This window comes from Emys orbicularis, chromosome 1, assembly GCF_028017835.1.
Source record: "Emys orbicularis isolate rEmyOrb1 chromosome 1, rEmyOrb1.hap1, whole genome shotgun sequence".
NCBI lineage: Eukaryota > Metazoa > Chordata > Testudines > Emydidae > Emys > Emys orbicularis.
In genome coordinates, this window is record NC_088683.1 from 271,451,343 (window position 1) to 271,475,150 (window position 23,808).

At 43.2% G+C, this 23,808-nt stretch overlaps 1 protein-coding gene across 1 annotated transcript in view; it reads left to right on the forward strand.

Annotated features, from left to right (window-relative positions):
* The window catches only part of DZIP1 (DAZ interacting zinc finger protein 1), a 69,338-nt gene that overhangs the window by 28,034 nt on the left and 17,496 nt on the right, over positions 1-23,808 (forward strand). Inside the window, exons 10-11 of the mRNA XM_065423298.1 lie at positions 14,686-14,745; positions 18,641-18,786. Coding sequence (XP_065279370.1) covers positions 14,686-14,745; positions 18,641-18,786 — 206 coding nt within the window. The remainder of the gene's footprint in view (positions 1-14,685; positions 14,746-18,640; positions 18,787-23,808) is intronic.

Genomic DNA, 23,808 nt, shown 5'->3' on the forward strand with positions numbered 1-23,808 from the left:
CTAATACTGTTACCGTGGTAGCTAGATAGCTTCAGTGATCAATAAGATTCTTTTCTGCATAACATTTCAAATAGTAAAGTGATAGAGTTGTGGATGTTGTGTTAGGTTTTTATGTATTATGAATATTACTATGCATGCAGTGTGAATGAATTTTGAAAAAAAATCTAAAATTGTTAAATTAACTTTTATTTCTAAATCGAGCTTTGTAAGAAACACCACAGAGAGAGGAAATTTAATACATCTCAGAGAAGCTTCTATAATTTTTCTTGCTTTGCAATAAAAATTTAAGTTCAGAGGTATCCAAAAATAGAGAGTGGAAAAAAGGTTTCACATGTTATGGAAGCTTTAGACAACTTAATCAGGAATGAGAAACTGAAACTAATGTATTGATTTGAAAAGATATGCTGTGACTGGAAATAACAAATTAAGTAACCTTAAAGGGCTTTTTATTTATTACAAAGTAGTGGTGTTCAAATAATATTAAAGTAACATTTATTACTAACCTATAGTCGGCAATAATTAAGGAAATATATTTTTTTAGATGGAATGGCAAAGTAATAATAAAAACATATTTATAAGTTTTCTATCTTTTTATACTCAAACAATTTCTTATACACCAAGATGGGAAGGGGAAGACAAGTATAAAGTAGTTAAGATATGGAATCAGAGTTCAAGGATCTGGTGTTGTCAAGAGGGTGTGCTTCTACAGTGTTCACAGTGTAAAGCATTATTTTAACTATTCAATTTTTTCCATTTTTTCATCTGCAGTAGGAGAAATTTTTTTTAGTTCTCTGACTTGCTCATTTACATCTGCAGTTTCAATGATTAAATTCTCCTCATTTCTCTGCTCTTATTGTGGATTCTGTTGCATTTTATAACACTTCTCAACATAGAAAACGATTGCTCTTTGTCAGTATACAGAAAGTTCAATGTTGTTTACTAATGAAACCTCAATGAAAGTGCTGACTTTGCATGATTTTGCTGATGATTATTTTATTTATCTCTGCAGGTCTCTCTCTGTCTCTCCCCCTACTTTCCTCCCTTCTGCATTTTGTTTTTTTTATCATTAACATTCCAAATTCCGGCTCATAAAGGCTAGTGGAAACTAGAGCCTTCCCCTAACTTTTCATGGGATTTTCATGGGATCTAGCTATATAACCAAAGGATGTAATGGAGCTACATCTAATGCCCTTCTGAAAATGTCTGAGTTTCCTAGCAATTTCAATAAATACTACTGCTTTTTTTTTATTAGGCCATTTTGAAATCAGAAGATCTATCATATTCCTATCAAAGCAGTTGCCCACATCTGTAATACCCAGACTGTTACTTTTTTTGGATAGAATTACTTCTGAAAAGTGTAATCTTGGATAAAACTTTCAAAAGTGCCAAAACCTCATTTAGAAGCCTGAACCTCATTTTCAAAAGTGACTTATGCATTTAGGGCTAAATCCACAGAGGAACTTCACTCAGTGTTGCAACACCTAAGCCCTAGGTGCCATACAATGCATGGGGACAGTTAGGTGCCTGCGGAAGGGATCATCAAAAGCCAGCAAGCTGAGCGGGGAGCCATCTAAATTAGACATGAGTGAAATGCAGAGGAAAGGGGTGAGGCTTAGGTCCAGATCCTCAAAGGTGTTTAGGCACCTTACTGCCATTGATCTGGGCCTTAAGTGTCTGAAAGGCTGGAGGGAGGTGCTACCCTCCACTTGAGCCATGAGCCACTTCTTGGAGTTAGGCACATAAGGCAGGTCAGCCTATCCCCTAGCATGCAAAACCCAGACCTTTCTTGTGGAAAAACAAGAGAGAGGGAGAGATCCCATCATAGCTAGGGGTCTACCAAATTTGCAGCCGTGAAAACTGCATCACAGACCATGAAATCTGGTCTCCCCTGTGAAATCTGCTTATATTATAGGGTAAAAGTATACAAAAGTGCACAGTGTTTCTCAAACTGGGGACCCCAACCCACAAGGGGGTCGCAAGCCTATTGTAGGAGGGTCATGGTATTGCCACCCTTACTTCTGTGCTGCCTTCAGAGCTGGGTAGCCAGAGAGTGGCAGCTACTGGCTGGGCACCCAGCACTGAAGGCAGCACCGCCGCCAGCAGCAGCACAGCAGTAAGGGTGGCAATACCATACCATGCCATCCTTACTTCTCCGATGCTGCTGGCAGCAGCTCTGCCTTCAGAGCTGGGCATCTGGCCAGCAGCCGCCGCTCCCCTTGGTGCCTTCAGAAGTGGGCACCCAGTCAGCAGCTGCCACTTTCCTGCTGCCCAGCTCTGAAGGCAGCGCTGCTGCCAACAGCAGCGCCGAAGTAAGGGTGGCATGGTGTGGTATTGCCACCCTTGCTCCTCCGTTGCTGCTGGTGGTGGTGCTGCCTTCAGAGCTGGGCAACTGGCCAGCAGCTGCTGCTCTCCGGCTGCCCAACTCTGAAGGCAACGCAGAAGTGAGGGTGGCAATACGGCGACTCCTGTACAATAGGCTTCCCGCCCACTTTTGGGTCAGGACCCTCAGTTTGAGAAATGCTGTGGAGAAATCACACATTTTTCACGGGTTGGTCATGGCATAAGTAGTAAATTTCACGCGTGTGTAACACATCTGTGGAATTTGCTGTTTATGCCGTGACCAACCCACAAAAAATGTGTGATTTCTCTGCAATTTAAGTAGACCGCTAATTATAGCCAATAGCTTGGTGCATGCGCCTGGATTGTAATGAGCAGAGCAGGGACTTGAGCCCATATCCCAGGTGAGTGCCCTAACCACCAGGCTATTGGGTATTCTTGGGTGGCCCTTTCTCAGTCTCTCTTGCTGGAGCTGTTTCACTTTGTATAAGTAATTAAATATTCATTTTGAGCATGGACTTGAATTTGGTTCTCCCAAATCCCAGGTGAGTTCCCTAACCACTAGGCTGTAGAGTCTCTCTCTTTCTCTACCAATGCATTCATTAGATGGTACACTAAAAACTTAAAATGAAGTAACTCTGACTTGGACTTAATCATTGAAAACATGTGCATTTAACATATTTAGGTTTAAAAGTAATCAAATTTTAAGCATATAATCAGACTTCTAAGAAATCACATATTGCACATGAGAATTGAATCGATATACAGTATATCTATTTAAAATATGCATGCATCACAGTCTGCAGCTGACACCCCTTTGTGAAATTTGATTTGTATGTGTGAAATAATGGAGACATAATTAAACGTGTTTATTTTACTGTGCATAAATGGTGAGGTGTTATGACAATCCTGAATTGTTAAGGAGCGAAACTGATTTACCTAATCGGTAGTTTATGATTCTCTAACTTGGGCAGATTGCTTATTGACATCAGATGTGATAGGGGAATCCCTAAAAGAGTGATGTGTCAGAGCATAGGTACACATCAGAACAAGGGTAAAGGAGTGAGTTTTGAATATATTACATTCACCAACAGTGTCAGTTTACAACAAAAGAGTTTTCAGGTTTTATACTTTCTTTTCATTTTGAATTTGGCTAGAACATATGGCAAAGACTGTCTTTTAATTACATTGCCACTACATGTGCCACTATAGTTAAGGGTGTGTTTCAACTCTGGTTAAAGGTTGACCTGTTTAAGCCCTCTAATTTCAACATGCTTAAGCAGATTCCTTTGAAATTTGGTGTGCCTTAGGAAGGTGCAGGGCAAGATTAGCCACCCAAATTTGGGTTCTTTGAGCTAGGGGTTGTGGAGATATCAGACTCCCCTACTTCCTTCCAAAAAACAGACATTTTTCAAAAAATTTCTAGTGGTTGTTTTTTGGGTTTTTTTGCACAGAGCTGGAGATCACTCTATAGCTGTGATATGGGTCGAAATGGTCTCAATCTGTCAATTTTTCCCAAAGTAGTGCCTGGCACCCACTAAGCCTTTAGGGCACCCAAATTGTGAATTGTATTTAAGAATGTATTCACTTCTTGACTTGTATAGATGTGTAGTCTGAAGGATTACCCTGCGCATGCCCCAACAAAGAAAAAAAAAAAAAGTGAGATGGCTTCTGTACAGCCACTTTATGCCTGGCTGGGTATTCAAGTGTATGTGCTGATGCCATTGCCCCTGGTGAACACCCCTTCATTGATGTTTCTTGTCCAAACCTTTGTACAGCTATGCAGTAAAGATTTAATAACTAATGTTTCTTGCTACAAGTAGTCTCTGTTATAATATACACCTCTGCCTCGATATAACGCGATCCGATATAACACGAATTCGGATATAACACGGTAAAGCAGTGCTCCGGGGGGTGGGGCTGCGCACTCTGGTGGATCAAAGCAAGTTCAATCTAACGCGGTTTCACCTATAACGCGGTAAGATTTTTTTGGCTCCCGAGGACGGCGTTATATTGAGGTAGAGGTGTAATATGTTTTTATTGTATGAGGATGTTTACTGAGAACTCAACAAAATAGTCAGCTGCCAGTCTACCCAAAATATTTGTTATATCAGGTGGGAAGGAACCAAAGGCAGAAGACTTTGTGCGGGGAGGGGGGGCAGGATAGGGGGACAAGGGCAGGGCACAGGGGTTGTGGCTGCAGAGAGGGCAGGAAATAAGGAAGGATGGTAAATAAAATAAAATAAATAAGTGGAGACATCCTATCTCCTAGAGCTGGAAGGGACCTTGAAAGGTCATCGAGTCCAGCCCCCTGCCTTCACTAGCAGGACCAAGTACTGATTTTGCCCCAGATCCCTAAGTGGCCCCCTCAAGGATTGAACTCACAACCCTGGGTTTAGCAGGCCAATGCTCAAACCACTGGGCTATCCCTGGTAGGTAAGCCTTGGACTGGTTGTTTGAGGAAAATATATATTTTACTAGCCCCTGGTGGGGCGGGCCACAAGTGGCTACATCCTGATCTCAGGGCAGATTAATGTGGTTTTTCCAAACATGTAGTGCTCCGTTTTGGAACTGATAGTGCAGGTATCTTGACTGCTCATGGAAATATGCTGCCAGGGTTGTCAGTGTGTGGTTTCTGGATGATTCCTGGGTCACAAAGTTACAGAAATTTGCAGGAGAGCAAGGAATACATCATGACGTGGGGATTACTGCCACAGGCTGATTGGGTGGAGAGAGGTGGCCTGCACTGGCATCATGTTTTGTCCACTCTGCAGTATCTTAACTGGTTGTGATATGCACTTGGGCAGAAATGAGCTGGGCCTTATTCCTGGTGTATATTTTATACAGGATGCCATCTGAACCTACAATTTCATGTAACCATCATTAAAGCATTAGAATCTTCTCATATTCCGCCTCACTGCTCCTTTTGTCATAAAAGCACCAAGACCTGCTACAGATATAACTTACACAATTTGTCATAGAAATGATGCATACTGCATCTTAAAGGTACTCATGCACCTGTTCCCTTTCCTCTCCTTACACACGAGAGGGTGGAAAACAGATCTCCTCCGATCACAATGACAACTCTAGTCACATACCTCAGAGTAATCTACAGATCTCACAAACACACCTCTACCAAGCAGAGCTCACTACTTCCTTCACCATTCAGTACAGCTACACCAGACACTGACTACACTCTCTTTACCTGAAGTGCATGAAGATAATAAATGCTTAGATTGCTCTCATTTCCCATCTTCCTACTGACAGTGCCCTCGTAGTATAACCCCTGTGCCCTGCTAATTACATAACATCCTGAAGGTACACATCCAGCTCTTTCCTTTGCTCACTCATATGGAAGGATGTTAAACAGATCTTCTTATTTTATAATCACAGCTCTGTCACACACCTCAAAGTAATCCACATATGTCCTCGTAGCACAAACACACCTTTACCAACTACTGCCTCCAACATTTAGTGTAGGTCAGTGGTTCTCAACCTGTGGCGCAATCAGCACCCATGGCCCATGTGACATCCTCAGGACTATACAAGTACTATATATATTGTGTGGATGTGGCCCACATAACACACAGAGAGCTGAATATGTGGCCCATAACGGTAAATAGATTGAGAACAACTGGTGTAGGTACACCTGACACCCTGAGTCCACCTGGAGTATATCCAAATAATTACCATTGGCTATTGGCCGCTCCAGGGGAACATAGGGAAGGTAGTGTGGGCAACCCTTTTTTCCATTTTTTATCATTTAATAGTGTTAGATGGAGTCTTGTAGGTGAGAGTGAATGGACTGTAAAAGGATGTGAAGAGCTTGTTCATGTCCACAGCTGTAGGATTGGCGTAGTAAAGGTATGTGTGCTAACGGGACATATTGGGGTATTGCTGAAAGAGGCCCAGGCCCATGCAACCTTAACTATGCTTTCCCTGGTTCTTCTTCAAGTAGTGTTCCTATGATTGCTCCACTCTAGGTGTCTCCATGTCCCTGCGCTTCAGATCGGAGCTTTTTGGTAGCAGTGTCCATTTGGCCCATACATGCCCTCTCCCAGTCTCATGCTCTGCTTTGCTGCTATATAGCACTGTGAGGGCAAACCGCCCTCAGTTCCTTCTCCACTGCCCTGGCCTGAGGTGCGTAGCCTTAGCAGAGCCCATTGACAGAGATTCTTAGTGTTTTTTTGTACTCATTTTCCATAGTAATAATAAAACGTCTGTTAGTTAATGTTAATAATTCCTTCTTCTCTTGTCATTTCTTAACTATTCTTCGTGCAATTTTTTTTTAATCTCCTGAGTGTAAATTAGCTTCCCCTAGTTCTTTTTGTTTGGGAAGTGAACCCTAAAAAAAGGAAAGCCTGGCTCTCCTGGGTTTAAACGCTGCCTTTCCTGTCGGGAAGCCATTTCTGTCAGTGCTGGCCATTCTTGCTGCATTCGCTGCCTCGGAGAGGCACACGTGTCTTCAGAAGTGCATGTTTTGTCTCAAATTAAAATCCAGAAGCAGAAAGAGCCATGTGCTAAAATTAAGACTGCTCATGATGGAAAGCTCACTCCGACCAGCCTCCAACCCCGGGCCTGGGACCTCCCCTGGACAGCATTCCCCGTTGAGACCTATCCAATGATGTTGATGGGATCAGTCTCAATACTGTCCAGTGACTTCAAAGAGGAAATTCTTAGATTCATCTCAGGAAGTCTCGAAAAAGCGGGCCACAAGTTCCCCAAGTAGGGAATCAGCCAAGAGAAAGAGGTCCCCGGCACGGTCAATAACCTCGGCACCGACTGACCCACGACTAGGAACCTGTGAGGCTGGAGGTACCACCAGTAAGCTCAAAAACCCTAAGAAGACACGCTCAAGCAGATCGGTACCACTGGGGGAAAGGCACTGATGGAGTCTTGTAAACAATTGGTACCAAGTACACCTGCACCGGAAAAGGCTATGGCGACATTTGCTGGCCATTCTTCAGAACGCAGAGGGCTACCGGTACCGATGACTCTCTCCACTTCAACTGTTCTGGTACCACAGGAATTTTGGTTCCCCAAAGACTTGATGGTCTTGAAGATGCCTGAATTACCCTTACTAGGCACCAACATAACTGTGATATGAATACACCTAGGTTCCTGGACTTACATGCAGTACTGAGACATTCTACTCCACCATCCATGATTCTTCCACCCTGTCAGGCAACTACAAGGAAGATGATGGGGATCAACTATACTTACTCTCTGTCCCAAGTTCTCCATTACAACACCAAGGAGCTAGCCATGTAGAAACTCAGATACCTTCAGTCTACCACCAGGGTAGAAGAGACACCCACCCAGTTAATATGGATACCCTTCGATGCCCCCACCCATGCCCTTTCCACCACCTCAGTGGCCATACTGGGACGCTGGGGTGGTGTAGCGAGGTGAACACCCGCTCCGGCCCTGAAGGGGTTGGAAAAGCCCTGCAGAGGGCTGGGGCTGGGCAAGGTAAAACCCTGGCTGATTGGGGGAAGTGGCTGCAGCTGGGCCACCCCCCAATTAGGCCACAGATGGCCTGTATAAAAAGGCTGGGAGCCAGGAGCTCAGCAGTCTCTCTCTGCACTCAGAGAGAGAAGGGCCTGGCTGCAGGGAGCTGAGATAGAGTACCTGGGTGGAGCAGGGCTGGGGAAAGGCTGAGGAGCTGGGGAGCTCCAGCCTGGATAGCCCCAGGCTGCAGCCTAGTAGGAGGCCAAGAGGTACTGGGGGTTGCAGAGGGCAGCCCAGGGCTAGGCCAAGGCAGCAAGTCCAAACCCAACCTTACCTGTGATGAGTGGCCTATACTGCAGTCTGCCCCAGGGAGCGGAGGCTAGTTGGTGACTGGCAGTGGCCTTATTCTGAGGTGAGGTAGGGATAGTGGGTGGGGGTTCCCCGGGGAGGTGAGACCCTAGTACTGAGGGGTGTACTGCCAGCACCCCAGATAAAAGGGCACCGGGGTCCGGGAGGGACACGGGGGCCAGAGGACAGGCGGACCACTGGCCTGCAGAGGGCGCTCCAGGACGCTGGAAGAGCTAATTCCCAGAAGTGACCAGCAGGGGTGAGTCCGCTCCTCTACAGGTGGCATATAGACAATAATTTTTGAGGACCTCTAGCATCACCCAGAGGGATAAAGGAAGGCGATCTCCTTCAGCTTCAATAGCCAGATCTCCTGATCCTCAAGAAGAGTCCTTTGAGGAACAGGAGGAGATACTCCAGTGACCAACATTTCTTCATCATCTCCTGATGACACAGTCATGCCTCCCCCACCAATTACAGCAGACAACTTCAAGCAATTTCAAGATCTCTTTAAGAGGGAGTGGATTCCCTGCAAATCCCACTTGAAGAAGTCAAAGAGTCACAGCATAAATTGCTAGACATCCTGCAGATGTCGTCATCAGCAAAGATTGCACTCCCCATCAACGAGGTGCTGCTTGATCTGGTGAAAACTATGACAGACACCAACCACAATATCCCCCGATGTGCAAAAAGGTGGACAAATACGGTATATTATGTTCCCTCTAAAGACAGAGACTTACTGTTTTCTCACCCTTCCCCAAATTTACTGGTTGTTGACACTGTTGATGAACGTGGCAGACAGCACCATGCTAAAATGACACCCATATGATAAGGACTGGAAGTGACTGGATTTATTTGGACGTAAATCCTATTCTTCAGCAACCCTACAATTTAGGATCCCTAACTATCAAGTCCTCAGGGCAAAACACGACCATACCAATTATTCTAAATTAAACGCCTTTATTGAACACCACCTGTTGCATCAGAAAGAGCAATTCCAGGCAATCATTGCTGAGGGTCAGCTCCTCGCAAGGATAGCATTGCAGGCTTCTCTGGATGCTGCAGATATTGCTGCTGATTCCATCTCCATGGCAGTTGTCACAAAGAGAGCGTCTTGGCTTCGTTTCTGTGGCTTTCCCTTTTGAGGGATCTAAATTGTTTGCACAAAAAATGGACGAATCCCTCCACACATTAAAAGATTCTAGGGCCAAATTACATTCTCTAGGTATTTACACTCCTGCCCAAAGAAGAAGACATAGTAAATACCAGACAGCACAGAGATCCCAGCCTACTTACTTTCCTCCTCACCAGAGTCATTATGATTCTCAAAGGAAGAAGCAGAGATTACAAAAATGGAGATTGACTTTCCCACAGTCATCAACATCACAACTTGCTACATACAAACAACAATTTTGATGTGCTGGTCCAGGGCCCTGAGTTACTACCCTCAGTCTCATTTGCTACAACAACATGAACATCTCCAACAATTTGGTGACCGCCTTACTCCTTTTTATCAATACTGGGAGTGTATAACCTCAGACAAGTGGGTACAAGAGATCATCGCCCAGGGATATTCAGTTCACTTTACCTCCCTCCTCATACCCTCCCTGATCCCCGCCCTCCCCCACAATCCCTCTTCAGGGACCTTTCTCATGAGCACCTTTTACACGAGGAAACAAACTACCTCCTAAAACTAGGTGCTGTAGAATCAGTTCACACCCAACACAGAGGGAAGGGTTTCTATTCCAATTACTTCCTGATACAGAAAAAGAATGGTTGTTGAAGACCCATTCTGGATCTAAGGGCACTCAACAAATTTGTAAAAATACGTTTCAAGATGGTTACCGTGGCAGCAGTAAACCCATCTCTTGACCCGAGGAACAGGTTCTCGGCCCTTGATCTACAAGACAATTACTTTCATATCACAATCCACCCATCCCGCAGGAGGTTCCTAAGGTTCACTCTGGGTCAAGATAATTTCCAATACAAAGTGCTCCCATTCGGTCTATCTTTGGCACCTAGGGTGTTCTCAAAGGTCCTTTTCATGTTAACAATGCACCTTCACAAACAAGGCATTATGTTATTTCCGTATCTAGATGATTGTTTGCTCTAAGCACATACCTTCACCGGCACCTTTAGAGACACATGAAAGACTATAGATGTATTCCTACAACTAGGTCTACAACTAAATACCCAAAAGTCCACTTTGACCCCATGCAACAGCTGGAATTCATAGGAGACTTAAGGGTTTTTTTGCCCACACTGCTCCTGTTGCAAGGCTGTTCCAGAACTTCACTCCTCTGATGGTTAGAAATCTTTGCCTAATTTCGAGCCTAAACTTGTTGATGGCCAGTTTATATCCATTTGTTCGTGTCCACATTGGTTCTTAACTTAAATAACTCCTCTCTCTCCTTGGTATTTATTCCTCTGAAACATGCTTCTGTTTTTTTTCTTTTAATGGTAACTATCCAATGAAGAAACTTAGGCATCCTTTATATCTGGTAACTCCTGCAAAATAAAATAAAATGAAATTAAATAAAAAAAAAGTTGCAAAGGAGAACAGTTGGGAGGACACAAAGGAATACAGTTATATGGTTCTAGAAGTCATCAAGAGCAGGTATACTCTTGCATTTTGATATAATCACAGAAGACCATCTACTTCTGATCATAGTGCTCACTTATTATGGAGGTTAGTTTGTACAAATTGCAATTAGTTGCACAAACTAACTATAATTGTAAGTCGTTATGAGCTACAGTTAGTTTGTGCAAAACTGCAATGTCCTTCATATGATGAATCCTTTGAGTCTAAAAATAGACCTTTCAGGGTTTTTTCTAATAATCCCTGATAATCTGTATGAAGTTTCAAAAAAATTTCAAAGCCAGTATGGACTAAAGCAGGAGTCTTTAGCTCTGCATTCAACCAGAGAGAGAGACATTTTCAAAAGTTAGGATTTGAATTGTGACTGCTAACTTTTCATTCCCACATCTGGTTTTCTTCTGGAAATGATCAGTTTTCAGTAACTGCCTATTCAGCAAACTACTCAGAATTTCCATCTGATTTTATGTTCTAAGTTTTTCTTTAGTAGAATAATGGGCTTTATTTTTTCTGGCAGAATTTTCCAGAGGTTCAATTCACCTCTTTCTAAACTAATTGTATTCCTAAAGGTTGATTTTATTTTATTTTGGTCTGTGTCTTGAGGTGTTATTTAGAAAAAAAGTCCATTGTGGGATTTACCTGCATTTTTGGATGCTGAATCAGAAAGCTCATTCTAATCTGTGAAGTGTAGATCTTTCAAAGAATCATATTGGATACTTTTTTTTATGCTGCTTATATTTTTCAGCTTTGATTTTCTTCTCCCTCAGTGGAGGAAGTTATGTTAACACAGTTTGCAGGGTAGAAGCCCTGTTGGGTCCCAGCTGGTTTCTGGATTTCCAAGAAGAAACAGACAAGAGTCCTTTTATGTTCTTTACTTGGGAGAAATTATAATCTTATTTTTAGATGCAAACCTCACTGCAGTTATCCATACATTTGTGACCAACATCCACACATTTGGATTACTGAAATGTACTCAATTGTGAGACCAATCAGAAACTTCAACTAGTGCAGGATATAGCTGAATGAAGAGGTGCTTCTCTCTGGAAGTGTATTATGTTGATATTCTGTCAACTGAACTGACTTCCAGTTTTGTTTTCTGGTGCAATTCAAGGTGATAGGCAAAGCTTAGCATAATGTAAGTTCTTGTTCTCTGAGACTGCCTCTCTATGTTCCATCTTGTCCACTGAAATTATCTTGGAATGCTCTTCCTGATAGGCTGCAGATTTAAAATCAGGGGTGGGGTTCTAGCAACAGGACGTTTTCAGTGGTGGGGAGGGTCTTTGACTCTGCATCTTGCTTTACCCATGATTCCAAAAGAGGCTGATTTTTTTTTTTTTTTTTTTTTTTTTTTACTTCAGGGAATACTGCAAAATCCTCCTCCTTTTTTCCTAGGTGATATGGTGGGGTTTGACTATTTTATTTTTGTGCAGGAAAGGTTATTTTTTGTTTTTTTAGCAAGAGATGCCTTACTTATAACAATCAAAACTGTATTTAATTAAGGGGCATATTTATTGTGATGGGGTGGAGATGGGGACGCTGAATTAATTCAAATGCTTCTCCAACAAATATTTATGATTTTTGAGGGAAAGAGTTTGTGCCAGGGTGTGAGACCTGGTTTAGAGACACTACATTATTCCCAGCAATCATACAGTTTACCTTTTCTTTAGATTTCACATAGATGTACTGGGTCTGGGTGAGTAAATATGTGGAGCTGAGGGGCCCAGTCAGGTACTCAGAGGAGACCAAGGTAACTTTGTTTCTCTTTGGTAATCAGAGAGGAAACATTTGTGAGCAGGCTGATCTCCACACCCATTTGTTAGAAGTCCAAGTTGCAGATCAACTTCTGTTTTCTTATATTGGATTCTGTGTTTATGTACTAAAGAATTTGCTTTTTTTTCTTAAAATGTGTGCACACCAGTGTCCAAAGGAGAGTTTATCTCACTTGGAGAAATACTTGTTGGTTTGTTTTGGGTTTTTTTGTTGTGTTTCTGTTTCTTCCTCCACCCCCACTCCCCCTCTCCACCACCATGCAGGGTTTGATCTCTGGTGTCAGCAATGAATGATCAAAGATGCTATGGATAGCACAGTTAGGTTTATGGCTTTCACCACTGTTACTATTGCATATATTGTTGATTTTAACTTCAAAGCTATTCTAGTATACTGAGAGGGAGAAACAGGTAGCCATCAGGTGGAGTGGCAGATTATTTTAAACCCTGGATGCTGGGAATTGGGATTTCCTGTTACGGTCTAACTGCCTAATATGGCATTGTGCCATGATGACATGAAACACTTAAACAGATTGCATTTAAGTATAGACATTATGAGGACATTTTAATCCAATTACATAGTAACTAGCTCAGTAGCAGATTCCAACAAGTGCTAGCCAGCAAAGTAGGCTTCTGGCCAAGCAATCTCTCAGCAGAGTTTTGCTTTTAAGTGGTCTTGTGAAGTATACTGTCTATGGAATCACATTCTCATCCTGTGGCAGTACAGTAGGTAAGAAGCTTTCTCAGCGCTTGTGATTTGTTGCAGAATATATGGGAGCCAAATTAAGGGGTAAATCTTAAATCTAGTACTCTGTGTGAGTAACCAGGTCAGGGGCTGGACACATCCTTAGAGTTAGGGAGCATGGGAAGAGTAGCTACCTTATTGAAGCGTCTTCAGAAGCCTGTACAGCACCTCACCCAACCCCTCCACAGAGAGAGGTTTGGAGGGTCTGTGTAATAGATGTGTCTCCTAGGACCCGAGTCACACCCTTCCCCTTGCCCACCTATGGCCTAGCATATCTCCCTCTGCCCTCTGCTCCCTGATATGCAGGAACCATGAGGGAATGGAGATATTTGCCTTAAAGTGCAGCTCTCCTCCTCCACTGCCCCCACTTATGCAGTGGAACAACCAGTTCTGGTGCCAGGAGACCTTTTGTGGAGACAGGGGCAGATTTTGCCCCTAAAGGAATACCTATTAAAAACAAAAACTCCATGCAGATACCAAAATATAAGCAAATACAGCAAAACCTGTTAAGATAAATACCTAATTACTCTATCTTTTGACTATTAAGAATGGGAGAACAGAGGTTCTCATTTTTGTTTAAGTAAGAACTTAATGCAGTGTGAATACTCATATTTTATAGACTATATTTCCGTGCCTTCCTACTTCTCTTATGAAATTAGAAAATTTAATCTTTTTAAATCTATAATATTAAAAAAAAATCCTGTGACTTGGCCTAATTTGTGTAAAACTTTTCATAGGCAGGAGGATGCAAGTGAAATCTGTCCATCTTTGGAAGAATCACTTCAGTGTGTTGTGGGAGCTCCATGTTCAGCAGAGGAAATGAGGTCACTTTATAAACTCCTTGAGGCAGGGACCCTGGGTGAGATCCTGGCTACACAGAAGTCAATGTGAGTTTTGTCACTGATTTCAATGGGGCCATGATTTCAACCCTTGTCTTTTTGCATTTGTCTATAAAACTTCTTCCCCCTTTGGATGTACACATTGGCAAAATGTCTCCAATTTAATTAACTATACTCATTTATACATTTTTTGCATTACGTTTTTGAGGACTTCTGTGTTTGGACTAATGCATCCTGCTATTTACATTTTCTTTTTGTAAACCCTTACTAGCATATCAACTGCAAATAAACTTTGTTACATTGTTGTAGTGCATTTTATACTTGGCAATTGTAACATCTAAATTAAAAAGCAGCTCAATCATAAATTAAATGATTATTGTATTAGTTCCCTATCCTACCAAATGTAATGTTTGCTACTATGAACAGTCACATTGAATAGGGCCCTCCGTTTTTGGATCTGTGAGTTAGGTTATCAGCAGTCAGGAAAAAAAAAAAGCAAAAATGACATCTCCATATATTCTTTTGCATAACTTTCCCCTTTTGGACCTTGATCTTGACCGTTTTCTATCCTGTTTGTCTGCTATTCCTATTTTTCCTCATTATTAGAAAAGGCACTCTTGGTGCATATGCTGGAGCCCATAGAGGAGCTTTCAGAAGAGGAAAAAGGTAATGATGGGATCAGTCAAAAATGTAGTGGGCATTACTTGTAAACATTTTATTTGAAAATAAAAATGGATAACATTGTTTGATACCTACAATATTTTTCTGTAGTTTCGAACATGCTTTATGTAATTTGAGCAAGATGTATGACTATCCCATTTGTTGTTGATGCTTGTAAAATATAATTTCTCTATCCGGTTTCAGTATATTCTGATGGGGATCTAAAAAATTATGCAATAAGTGTGTTCTATACATCTTTCTAGGTATCTGGATGTTTTAATTTTACACAAATGAATACATTCTTATGAAGCTCTTTGTATATTTGTAAAACAGCAATATTAACTAACCAAAATAACCTAGTATCAGACTAATTAACAAAAGATCATAAGGCAATGTTCTCTGGTTTGCTAAGGCCACTTTGCATAAGCTTAAAGTGGCCAGAGATGGTCCATGGAGGGGAACTCTCCAGAGGTTTAAATCTGGTGAGGGCAGTGCTGCTGCCTTCTATATTAATAACTTTTCCACCCTCCGCGTAAGGTGATGGGGGGTGAGGAGTGAGTAGGATGGGGAGGGGGGAATTCATGGTGGAGTTGAGCTCTGAGGTGCCCAGTCCTCTACTGTCCTAACACCCCAGGGACTTTTTGCAATTAATGAAGTGAGTGCTGCTCCTGTGGAGCACTAACTCGAGCCAGGCTAGGCAACTCTGAATTATCGTACCAAACCCCACTGTCTGTGGCAGCTCCTCCATTCCACCTGAGTGCAGCTTGGATAAGTGGAGAATCAGGGCCCTAGGATTTACCATGCTAAAATAAACACCTAGTATGGTATCCTGCCCCTGGCAGTGGCCAGTACCTGATATTTCAGAGGAGGGCAACACCTTCTCTCTCATGTCATATGCATATTTAATACACAGACAGTTATGCAGAACTATACATTAAAGGAAAAATCCTTCTTGACCCTCACAAGCAATGAGTTTAAATCCGGAAGGAAAAGATATGATGTGAAAAATGTTAATACTTCTGTACAGTGCTTCAGTGAGAGATTTCCCAAGGAACAACCAGCTGCCCTCACCCATTTTTAGTAGAGCTCGCTTGCATTTTCTCCTTCCTTCCCCCAGTCCATCTGCTGCTCCTGTCTGCTATTTTCTATCTTGTATACTGTGTTGTTGTAGTCATGTCAGTCCCAGGATATTAGAGAGACAAGGTGCGTGAAGTAATATCTTTTATTGAACCAACTTCTGTTGGTGAGAGAGACAAGCTTTCAAGCTTACACCGAGCTCTTCTTCAGGTCTGGACTTCTGTGAAAGCTCAAAAGTTTTTCTCTCTCATGAACAGAAGTTGGTCCAATAAAAGATCTTCTATCTTGACTGATTATCCTTGATTCCTTTGATCTGCCCAAAAGCACATCTTGCAATACTAACAAAGAAAGAGGACAGTCTGAAAAGACAGAAAGGTCAATATGTTCTTGTTTTCAGTCACAGACATCTGTGAGGGAGAGTATGAAAATTGCTGGGCATAAAGATTACTTTTTGAGAGGAACATAGAAATTGCCTGACAGAATCAGACCCGAGGTTCATCTAGTCCAGTATCCTGTCTGACAGTTGTCGGCACAAGATGTTTCAGAGGAAGGTGTGAGAATCCCGCAGTGGGAAGATGTAGGATAATCTGCTATCCACAATAAATATAATCCTGGTTTCAGTTAGAGATTGATTTAGTTGTTGAACCGTGAGGTTTACTATTCCTTCCAAAATTTTAATTAATTACAACAATTCTGGATATTCTTGATACCCCTATAAACATCCAGTCTCTTTTTGAATCTTTCTGAGTTCTTGGCTTCAGCAAGTTCCTGTGTCAATGAGTCCACAGAGAGTACCAGAAGAGCTGAAAATTAAAGCAAACAAGAAGTTTAAACAAGGTTTTGAAATAATTTACAACTTGCAGACTTTTTGTGGTTTCCCATTCCCTGATTATGCAGTGTACCTACAAGATTTTTTTTTTTTTATGGCTTACAAAAAACAGTTTCCATTCTGGAATAAGAAAGGAACTAATAGCTCTAAGCCACAAAACAGCAAGTTAATGAATACTTTTAAGAAACAATATTTAATACAGAATCAAAGGGATTGCAAATAAATTATTGAGGACAAGATCAGATATAAAATTATTAAATAAGATATAAGATCGAATAACAAGGAAGGTGAGTATAAAATACTGTTCTCTAAATTATCAAAAGTAGGTTTTTGTAAATTAATTTTCTACTAGCTGCAGTTTCACATGCATTTAGGTCAGATTTTCAGAAGTAACTAGTGATTTTAAGCAACAGAGGGTCCTGTGGCACCTTTAAGACTAACAGAAGTATTGGAGCATAAGCTTTCGTGGGTGAATGCCCACTTCATCAGACGCAAGGGGATTTTAAGTGCCTCACCTTTTGATTGCCAAGCCTGAGCCACCTTAAAGGAACCCAAGTTGCAGAAAGTGCTCAGCAACCACCCCTGAAAACCAGGCCCCTTTAAGATGTCTCTTGTTGGGCAGCGAAAGTCACTGCTCACCTTTGAAAATCTTGGATTTAGTCTGTATTCCAAATTGATTCCTTTGCACTGTATTGTTACATAGTAATTTTACAGGTTTGCTGATAGTTGTATGGGCACTTTTAAAAATTAGTATTTTCAGTGGAGAAAATGTGAAAGTTAAATTGAATCACTTTTTAAATAAATAAGGTTTACAAATGACAATAATGACAAGTCTATTTTAAAATAAAACATGAAAAATCAGAGAGGGCTGAATTGTTCCTTGAGGCATGGTCCTTTGTATGGGATAGTACATAGCTATGCTATTATATCCCTTTCTGGGGTGTTATGTGCTCCCCTCGAGTGCCCTATCAGCATTGTTGGCCAGTGCAGGATGGAGATAGGTGCCATAGTCCCTTCCCACTTGGTCATAGGGAAGGTCAGAGGTATCCAGTAATGTTCCTGCTGTGCCAAAGCCACAATCCAGGCAGGTTCTACATGTCTGGGAGGTGGAGAGAGCTTTGCTTCCCTTAACTCCTTTGTGTGGCCATGTAGGACCTGGGCATAATCTAGCCCTTAATCTTTTACTTGTCTGCCAGGCTCTGATTTGAGGATGTTTGTATTTTTCCTTCAAGAGTTGCTGGTCTCAGTGACATCTAGTGCAAGAATAAAGAATACAGCTTATCTTTCCTACTTTGTGTGTGTGATGCCATCAGCCCTCAAAGGAAAAAAAAATCCTGTATTCAGGTCTAGGGGATTTTAAGACATGCAATATTTATCATGTGTGTTCTGTTAATTTGATAATTCAGACCATATTTTTTAAAGTACTAAAATATTTAAATTCACCTTTTCACTTCGGAAAGGTTAAGAAAGAGCTACTACCTGACGCCTTATTGGAGAATGTTTAATGTTCGGGGAGCTCCGAAGGAGATGAGAAAAATCACTAGCTTGTCATATTTCCAATCAGAAGACATGACACAGAGTTTAGTTTTGTCCTCAAATATTACTTTTAGAGAACTTAATTATCACAAAATAATTTTCCTTTCCCAGAAGTGCATAGTGTACTCTCCATAGTTCCATATTCATGCATGTATCTTTACAACATAGATATAGTATGAAAAAGCATTGTCAATCAAGGGAGAGTGACTGCTTAAAGGTTATTTAAGTGGTGGATTCTAAGTAGATCTATGTTTCTGTAAATTAGTTCCAGATTTTGTTAAAAGAAAAAGGCAGCATTGAGCAGACGAAATACCACTACACACAGAAAATATCATACAGATGTGTATATTGTTTTTAAAAATGCATGGTTAAGTTTTGTCTTTTTGTCTCGTCCTGTGTATTGATACTTTGCATTTTTAAAATATACCTTTTGAATGTAATTTTCCTATCATATTACAGAAATAGAAAAAAACGAACACAACATAGGCAGAAGTAAGCAACATTTAATAAATGCTTTGAAGACTAATCCTTCATTAACTAAAGAATTACGAACGGTTTTGGAGCAGACCCTGGTGGAGAAGTTGGAATCCTTGGGAATTAAAGCAGTAAGGTTATTTTAAATGATTTTTCATTAAGTGGTGAGAAGGTCCTTTGTTCCACCTTTTTTCACTTTCCCCTTCACTTCCCTACCACAACCCTCAATGACCATTATGCCCGAATATCACTCCTGAGAGGAAGAACACACCTTGTCAGCCAGAGGTGGTTGCTAGAGACCATTGTGAAATGTCCCCTCATCCTCAAGATGATGTATTTTATCTTTAATGTCCACTGATTTAAGGTTGGATGTTTCCTTAGTTCCTATAGGGAAGTTATAGTGGGTGTTTTTATGCTGTTCTAGTATGTGCTCCCCACAATAATGCTTATGACAGGGTGCACTCACCTCTTGTAAGTGCCTCCTGTTGGCCGGGTGTGATCCTGCACTCTCTGCTCTCCCCAACAGGCCGGAGCACCGCGAGGTGGGCGGAGAGCCCAGCCGGGGCCCCGCTCTCCCCGACCGGCCGGAGGGCGGGCTGCGAGCCCAGTCGCGGCCCCACTCTCGGGCCTGAGCGCCGCCCCCCTCCAGGTGCCGCCCCAAGCACATGCTTGGTAGGCTGGTGCCTGGAGCCGGCCCTGTCTCCCTGGCGCCCCCGTCAGCTGTTGCCCTCATTAGACAGGTCTTTAGTGGCTCAGGCCTCTGGCTAAGACAACATAGTCAAAATGGATGAACCCCTGCCGGGGCAACAAAGGTCCAACAAAGACTATTGCCATGACCTTGTTGGTCTGCAGCCCTGTCTCTGGGTTTAGTTCTCAGCCCCTTCTAGGCTAGCTTTAAGTCTGTCCCTGCCCTGTTCAAAACCGTGCCCCCAGGGCTTTCTCCCTGGAGACTCTTTGCCTTCAGCAGTACTATGGTATCCCAATTCTCCAGACAGGTTACTCCTTAACTTCAGTCCCCTTCTGGGGTAACAAAGTTCAACAAGTTGTTGGCCCTTTTCAGGGTCTTCAGCTCCATCCCTGGGCCTGTTTAAATTCCCACCCATTTCTTGGGCTTTTATTGCAGAGTCTTATCCCCTCCTTGGGGATTAGGCCACTTCTCCAGTGGCCAGTGGGGGGGACCTGGGCCTGCCCACTACTCCAAGTCCCAACCCAGGGACTCTATAGAAAACAGCCATGTACTGCTTCCTCTACTTGGTTGCTGCTGCTATTCTCTGGGCTGCTTTCTACTCTGTCCCATCACCTTCTGGTCTGTTTCCTGTTTAAGCAGGGTATCTCCCAAGTAGGGTTACCACCTTTGAAATTCAAAAAAACCCAGCAAAGCCCTCCCCACCCCACCCTCCAAGGCAAGCCTGCCACAATCCCAACCCCAAACCACAAGGCAACTCCGCAAACTCTGGTCTTAACCCTTAACAGCCACTTATAGTATCTAGAGAGAAAACACATTTAGATAAGATTGATAACATCCCCAGTCTCCTCACTCTCACCTGTCTCAAGCCCTCTCTCACATACACGCACAGTGCGCTTGCATGTTGGTGGGACACTGCTGCTGTATTTTCAACAGTTTTGATCTGTTATCGCTTAAACTGTGGAAGTGGGAACACTGCAGCATCTTTAGCTGGACAGAGAAACTTTTAACATTAGATATCCCAGTGTATTGTGATAATAAATAATGCAAATCTTTAGACCCACATAAAAAAAACCTGGCAGATTAAATTATTTTTCTGGCAACTGGCAAATCCATAAAAAAAACCAGCCTGGTCAGTGAAATACTGGCCAGGTGGTAACCCTACTCCCAGGCCTCCTTGCCTGAAGAGATTCTCAGTCTCTGTCCCCTTTTAGTCAGGGCTCTCTCTCTCAGGCCTCTGTGCCTGGAGAGCTTCACAGTCCTATCCATGCATGAGCAGGGTTTCTCCCCAGTGGCTATTTGAGGAGTTTCATAGCCTTCTCTAGTCCTTCTTCGCCATTCTAGACTTCTGGTACCAGCCAGCAATTGTCCTTCATTGCTCCTTTCTTGGAGCAGGTGTGGTAGGACTGCAAGGCCTCCAGCAGGGGGCCTCAAAGGGCCTGGTACACCCTGTCACAATGCTTTTTATCTTTTTCTCCTGCGATAAAGAAAAATCAGAACCAATATGTATGTATTGGTAGTTTAATGTGTGTATTCCAGAGCTAACTTCTCTCCACTTGTCTAAACTTCACTAATATTACTATAATTCTCATAAATAACTTATTTATTATCATAAGGTTAAATGATATGGGGTTCTCAAATAAAACTTTAGATGTAGTACTTGCCATTATGCAAGTGCTCCTTGACTACAATTCAGGAAGCCACATCCAGGGCAGTGAGACTCCTTGGATTCGAGATTCCTTCAAGGATCAATCTGGAGCTGCCTTGGTGCAGTTGTGCCTAGGGTGACCAGATGCCTTCGTTATTCTTGGGACTGTCCTGATATTATGGGGTTTGTCTTATATAGGATCCTATTACGCCTCTCCCATAGGACCCTATTGCGCGCACGCGCGCACACACACACACACACACACACACACACACACACACACCCCGATTTTTCACACTTGCTATCTGGTCACCCTAGTTGTGCCTCACATTTGAGGGTCTCCCCTTTCTTCAAGTTGGATCTTATGAATTGAAGATTTCACATATGGCTTAGTCTTGCTCCTCTTTGTCCCTTGGGCTGCTTTGAGAATTGGCCCTTACTTTACACCCACTTTGTTCTTCTTGTGTTCCTCTGTCACTGAATGCTTTAGCAGAAAGTCTAAGGACCACACAAGTCAAAATCTTTCTCTTGTCTTGGAACCTCAGTTTCATTTTTGTCTCTGCCTGGAAAAGGGGATTGGATTTAAAATTTGTGTGGGTGGGAGGAGTTTCAAAAATTTTAAGCAAGATGTTTTATTTCTGACTTTCTTTTGGCTGCTGACATTGTTTAGTTGATTGAGGATTACAGTGGCTGCCAGAGCAAGCTAAATTGCAGACAATTAACTTCTCTCTCTTCCCCTGCATACCTCTGCCATCCTGGGATTTTTCAGGATCTCCAGCATTTTGATGTGTCTCCTCACCTCATTTTTTTTTTTAACCTGCCCTTGTTGGTCCCCACCAAGAATGAGCTCATCTGATTCCTAGAGTAGGTTCCCCTTTGTTGCTCCCCTGCTTATCTCAACCAGCTCACACTTCATTGCTAGATAGCGACTTATCTCTAGCACCCCTGAGGGAGAACAGGTTCTCAGTTTCCCACAATCTTCAAGCACTTCAGCCTTGCCTATACACACCAATTGTACCACTTTAACTATACCAGTATAGTTATAAATGTGCTTATACCAGTATTGCTTGCTCTGGAACAGAAAAGGGAATAAGCTATACTAGTATAAGGGTATGTCTACACTACGAAATTAGGTCGAATTTATAGAAGCCGGTTTTATAGAAATCGGTTGTATACAGCCGATTGTGTGTGTCCCCACATAAAATGCTCTAAGTGCATTAAGTCGGCGGACCGCGTCCACAGTACCGAGGCTAACGTCGACTTCCGGAGCGTTGCACTATGGGTAGCTATCCCACAGTTCCCGCAGTCTCCGCCGCCCATTGGAATTCTGGGTTGAGATCTCAATGCCTGAATGATGCAAAACAGTGTCGCGGGGGGTTCTGGGAACATGTCGTCAGGCCCCTCCCCCTCCGTCAGAGCAACGGCAGACAATAGATTCGCGCCTTTTTACCTGGGTTACCTGTGCTGACAACATACCACGGCAAGCATGGAGCCCGCTCAGCTCAGCTCACCGTCACCATATGTCATCCGGGTGCCGGCAAACGTGGGACTGCATTGCTACACAGCAGCAGCAGCTAACTGCCTTTTGGCGGTAGACGGTGCAGCATGACTGGTAGCCTTCATCGGCGATCTGGGTGCTGGCAGCCATGGGGCTGGCAGCCGTAGGGCTGCATTGCACCAGCCTTTTGCCTTTTGGCAGTAGATGGTGTATTACAACTGGTAACTATAGTCTTTTCCTATTACAAGTTGGATCATCGCACGTTAGCAGAGTCTTCCCTGAGCAGCAGATCGTGCAATAGGCCTGAAGGCCATCGTCATCATACAGGAAAAATGTGGCTATCAGTCGTAGTACACTAACTGCCAAGCGCCCAGTATTTGCTGCCAAGCACCCAGAAGATGCCGAGGGCTATCAGTCATGCTGCACCGTCGTCTTAAGATGTAAAAAATAATTTGTTCTGTATTCATTTGCTTCCCCCTCCCTCCGTCAAATCAACGGCCTGCTAAACCCAGGCTTTTGAATTCAATCTTGGGGGGGGGGCATTCTGTGTGACAGTTGTTTGTGTTTCTCCCTGATGCACAGCCACCTTTGTTGATTTTAATTCCCTGTACCTGTATGCCATGTCGTCACTTGCCCCTCCCTCCCTCCCCTGGTCCGTCAGATACTAGTTTCGCGCCTTTTTTCAGACCAGATGCCATAGGTAGCACTGGGATCATGGAGCCCGCTCAGATCACCGCGGCAATTATGAGCACTATGAACAGCACGCGCATTGTCCTGGAGTATATGCAGAGCCAGATCATGCCAAAGCAAAACCAGGACCAGCCGAGGAGGCGATTGCAGCGCGGTGACGAGAGTGATGGGGAAATTGACATGGACATAGACCTCTCACAAGGCACAGGCCCCAGCAATGTGGAAATCATGGTGTTACTGGGGCAGGTTCATGCCGTGGAACGCCGATTCTGGGCCCGGGAAACAAGCACAGACTGGTGGGACCGCATCGTGCTGCAGGTGTGGGACGATTCCCAGTGGCTGCGAAACTTTCGCATGCGTAAGGGCACTTTCATGGAACTTTGTGACTTGCTTTCCCCTGCCCTGAAGCGCCAGAATACCAGGATGAGAGCAGCCCTCACAGTTGAGAAGCGAGTGGCGATAGCCCTGTGGAAGCTTGCAACGCCAGACAGCTACCGGTCAGTCGGGAATCAATTTGGAGTGGGCAAATCTACTGTGGGGGCTGCTGTGATCCAAGTTGCCAGGGCAATGAAAGACCTGTGATATCAAGGGTAGTGACTCTGGGAAACGTGCAGGCCATAGTGGATGGCTTT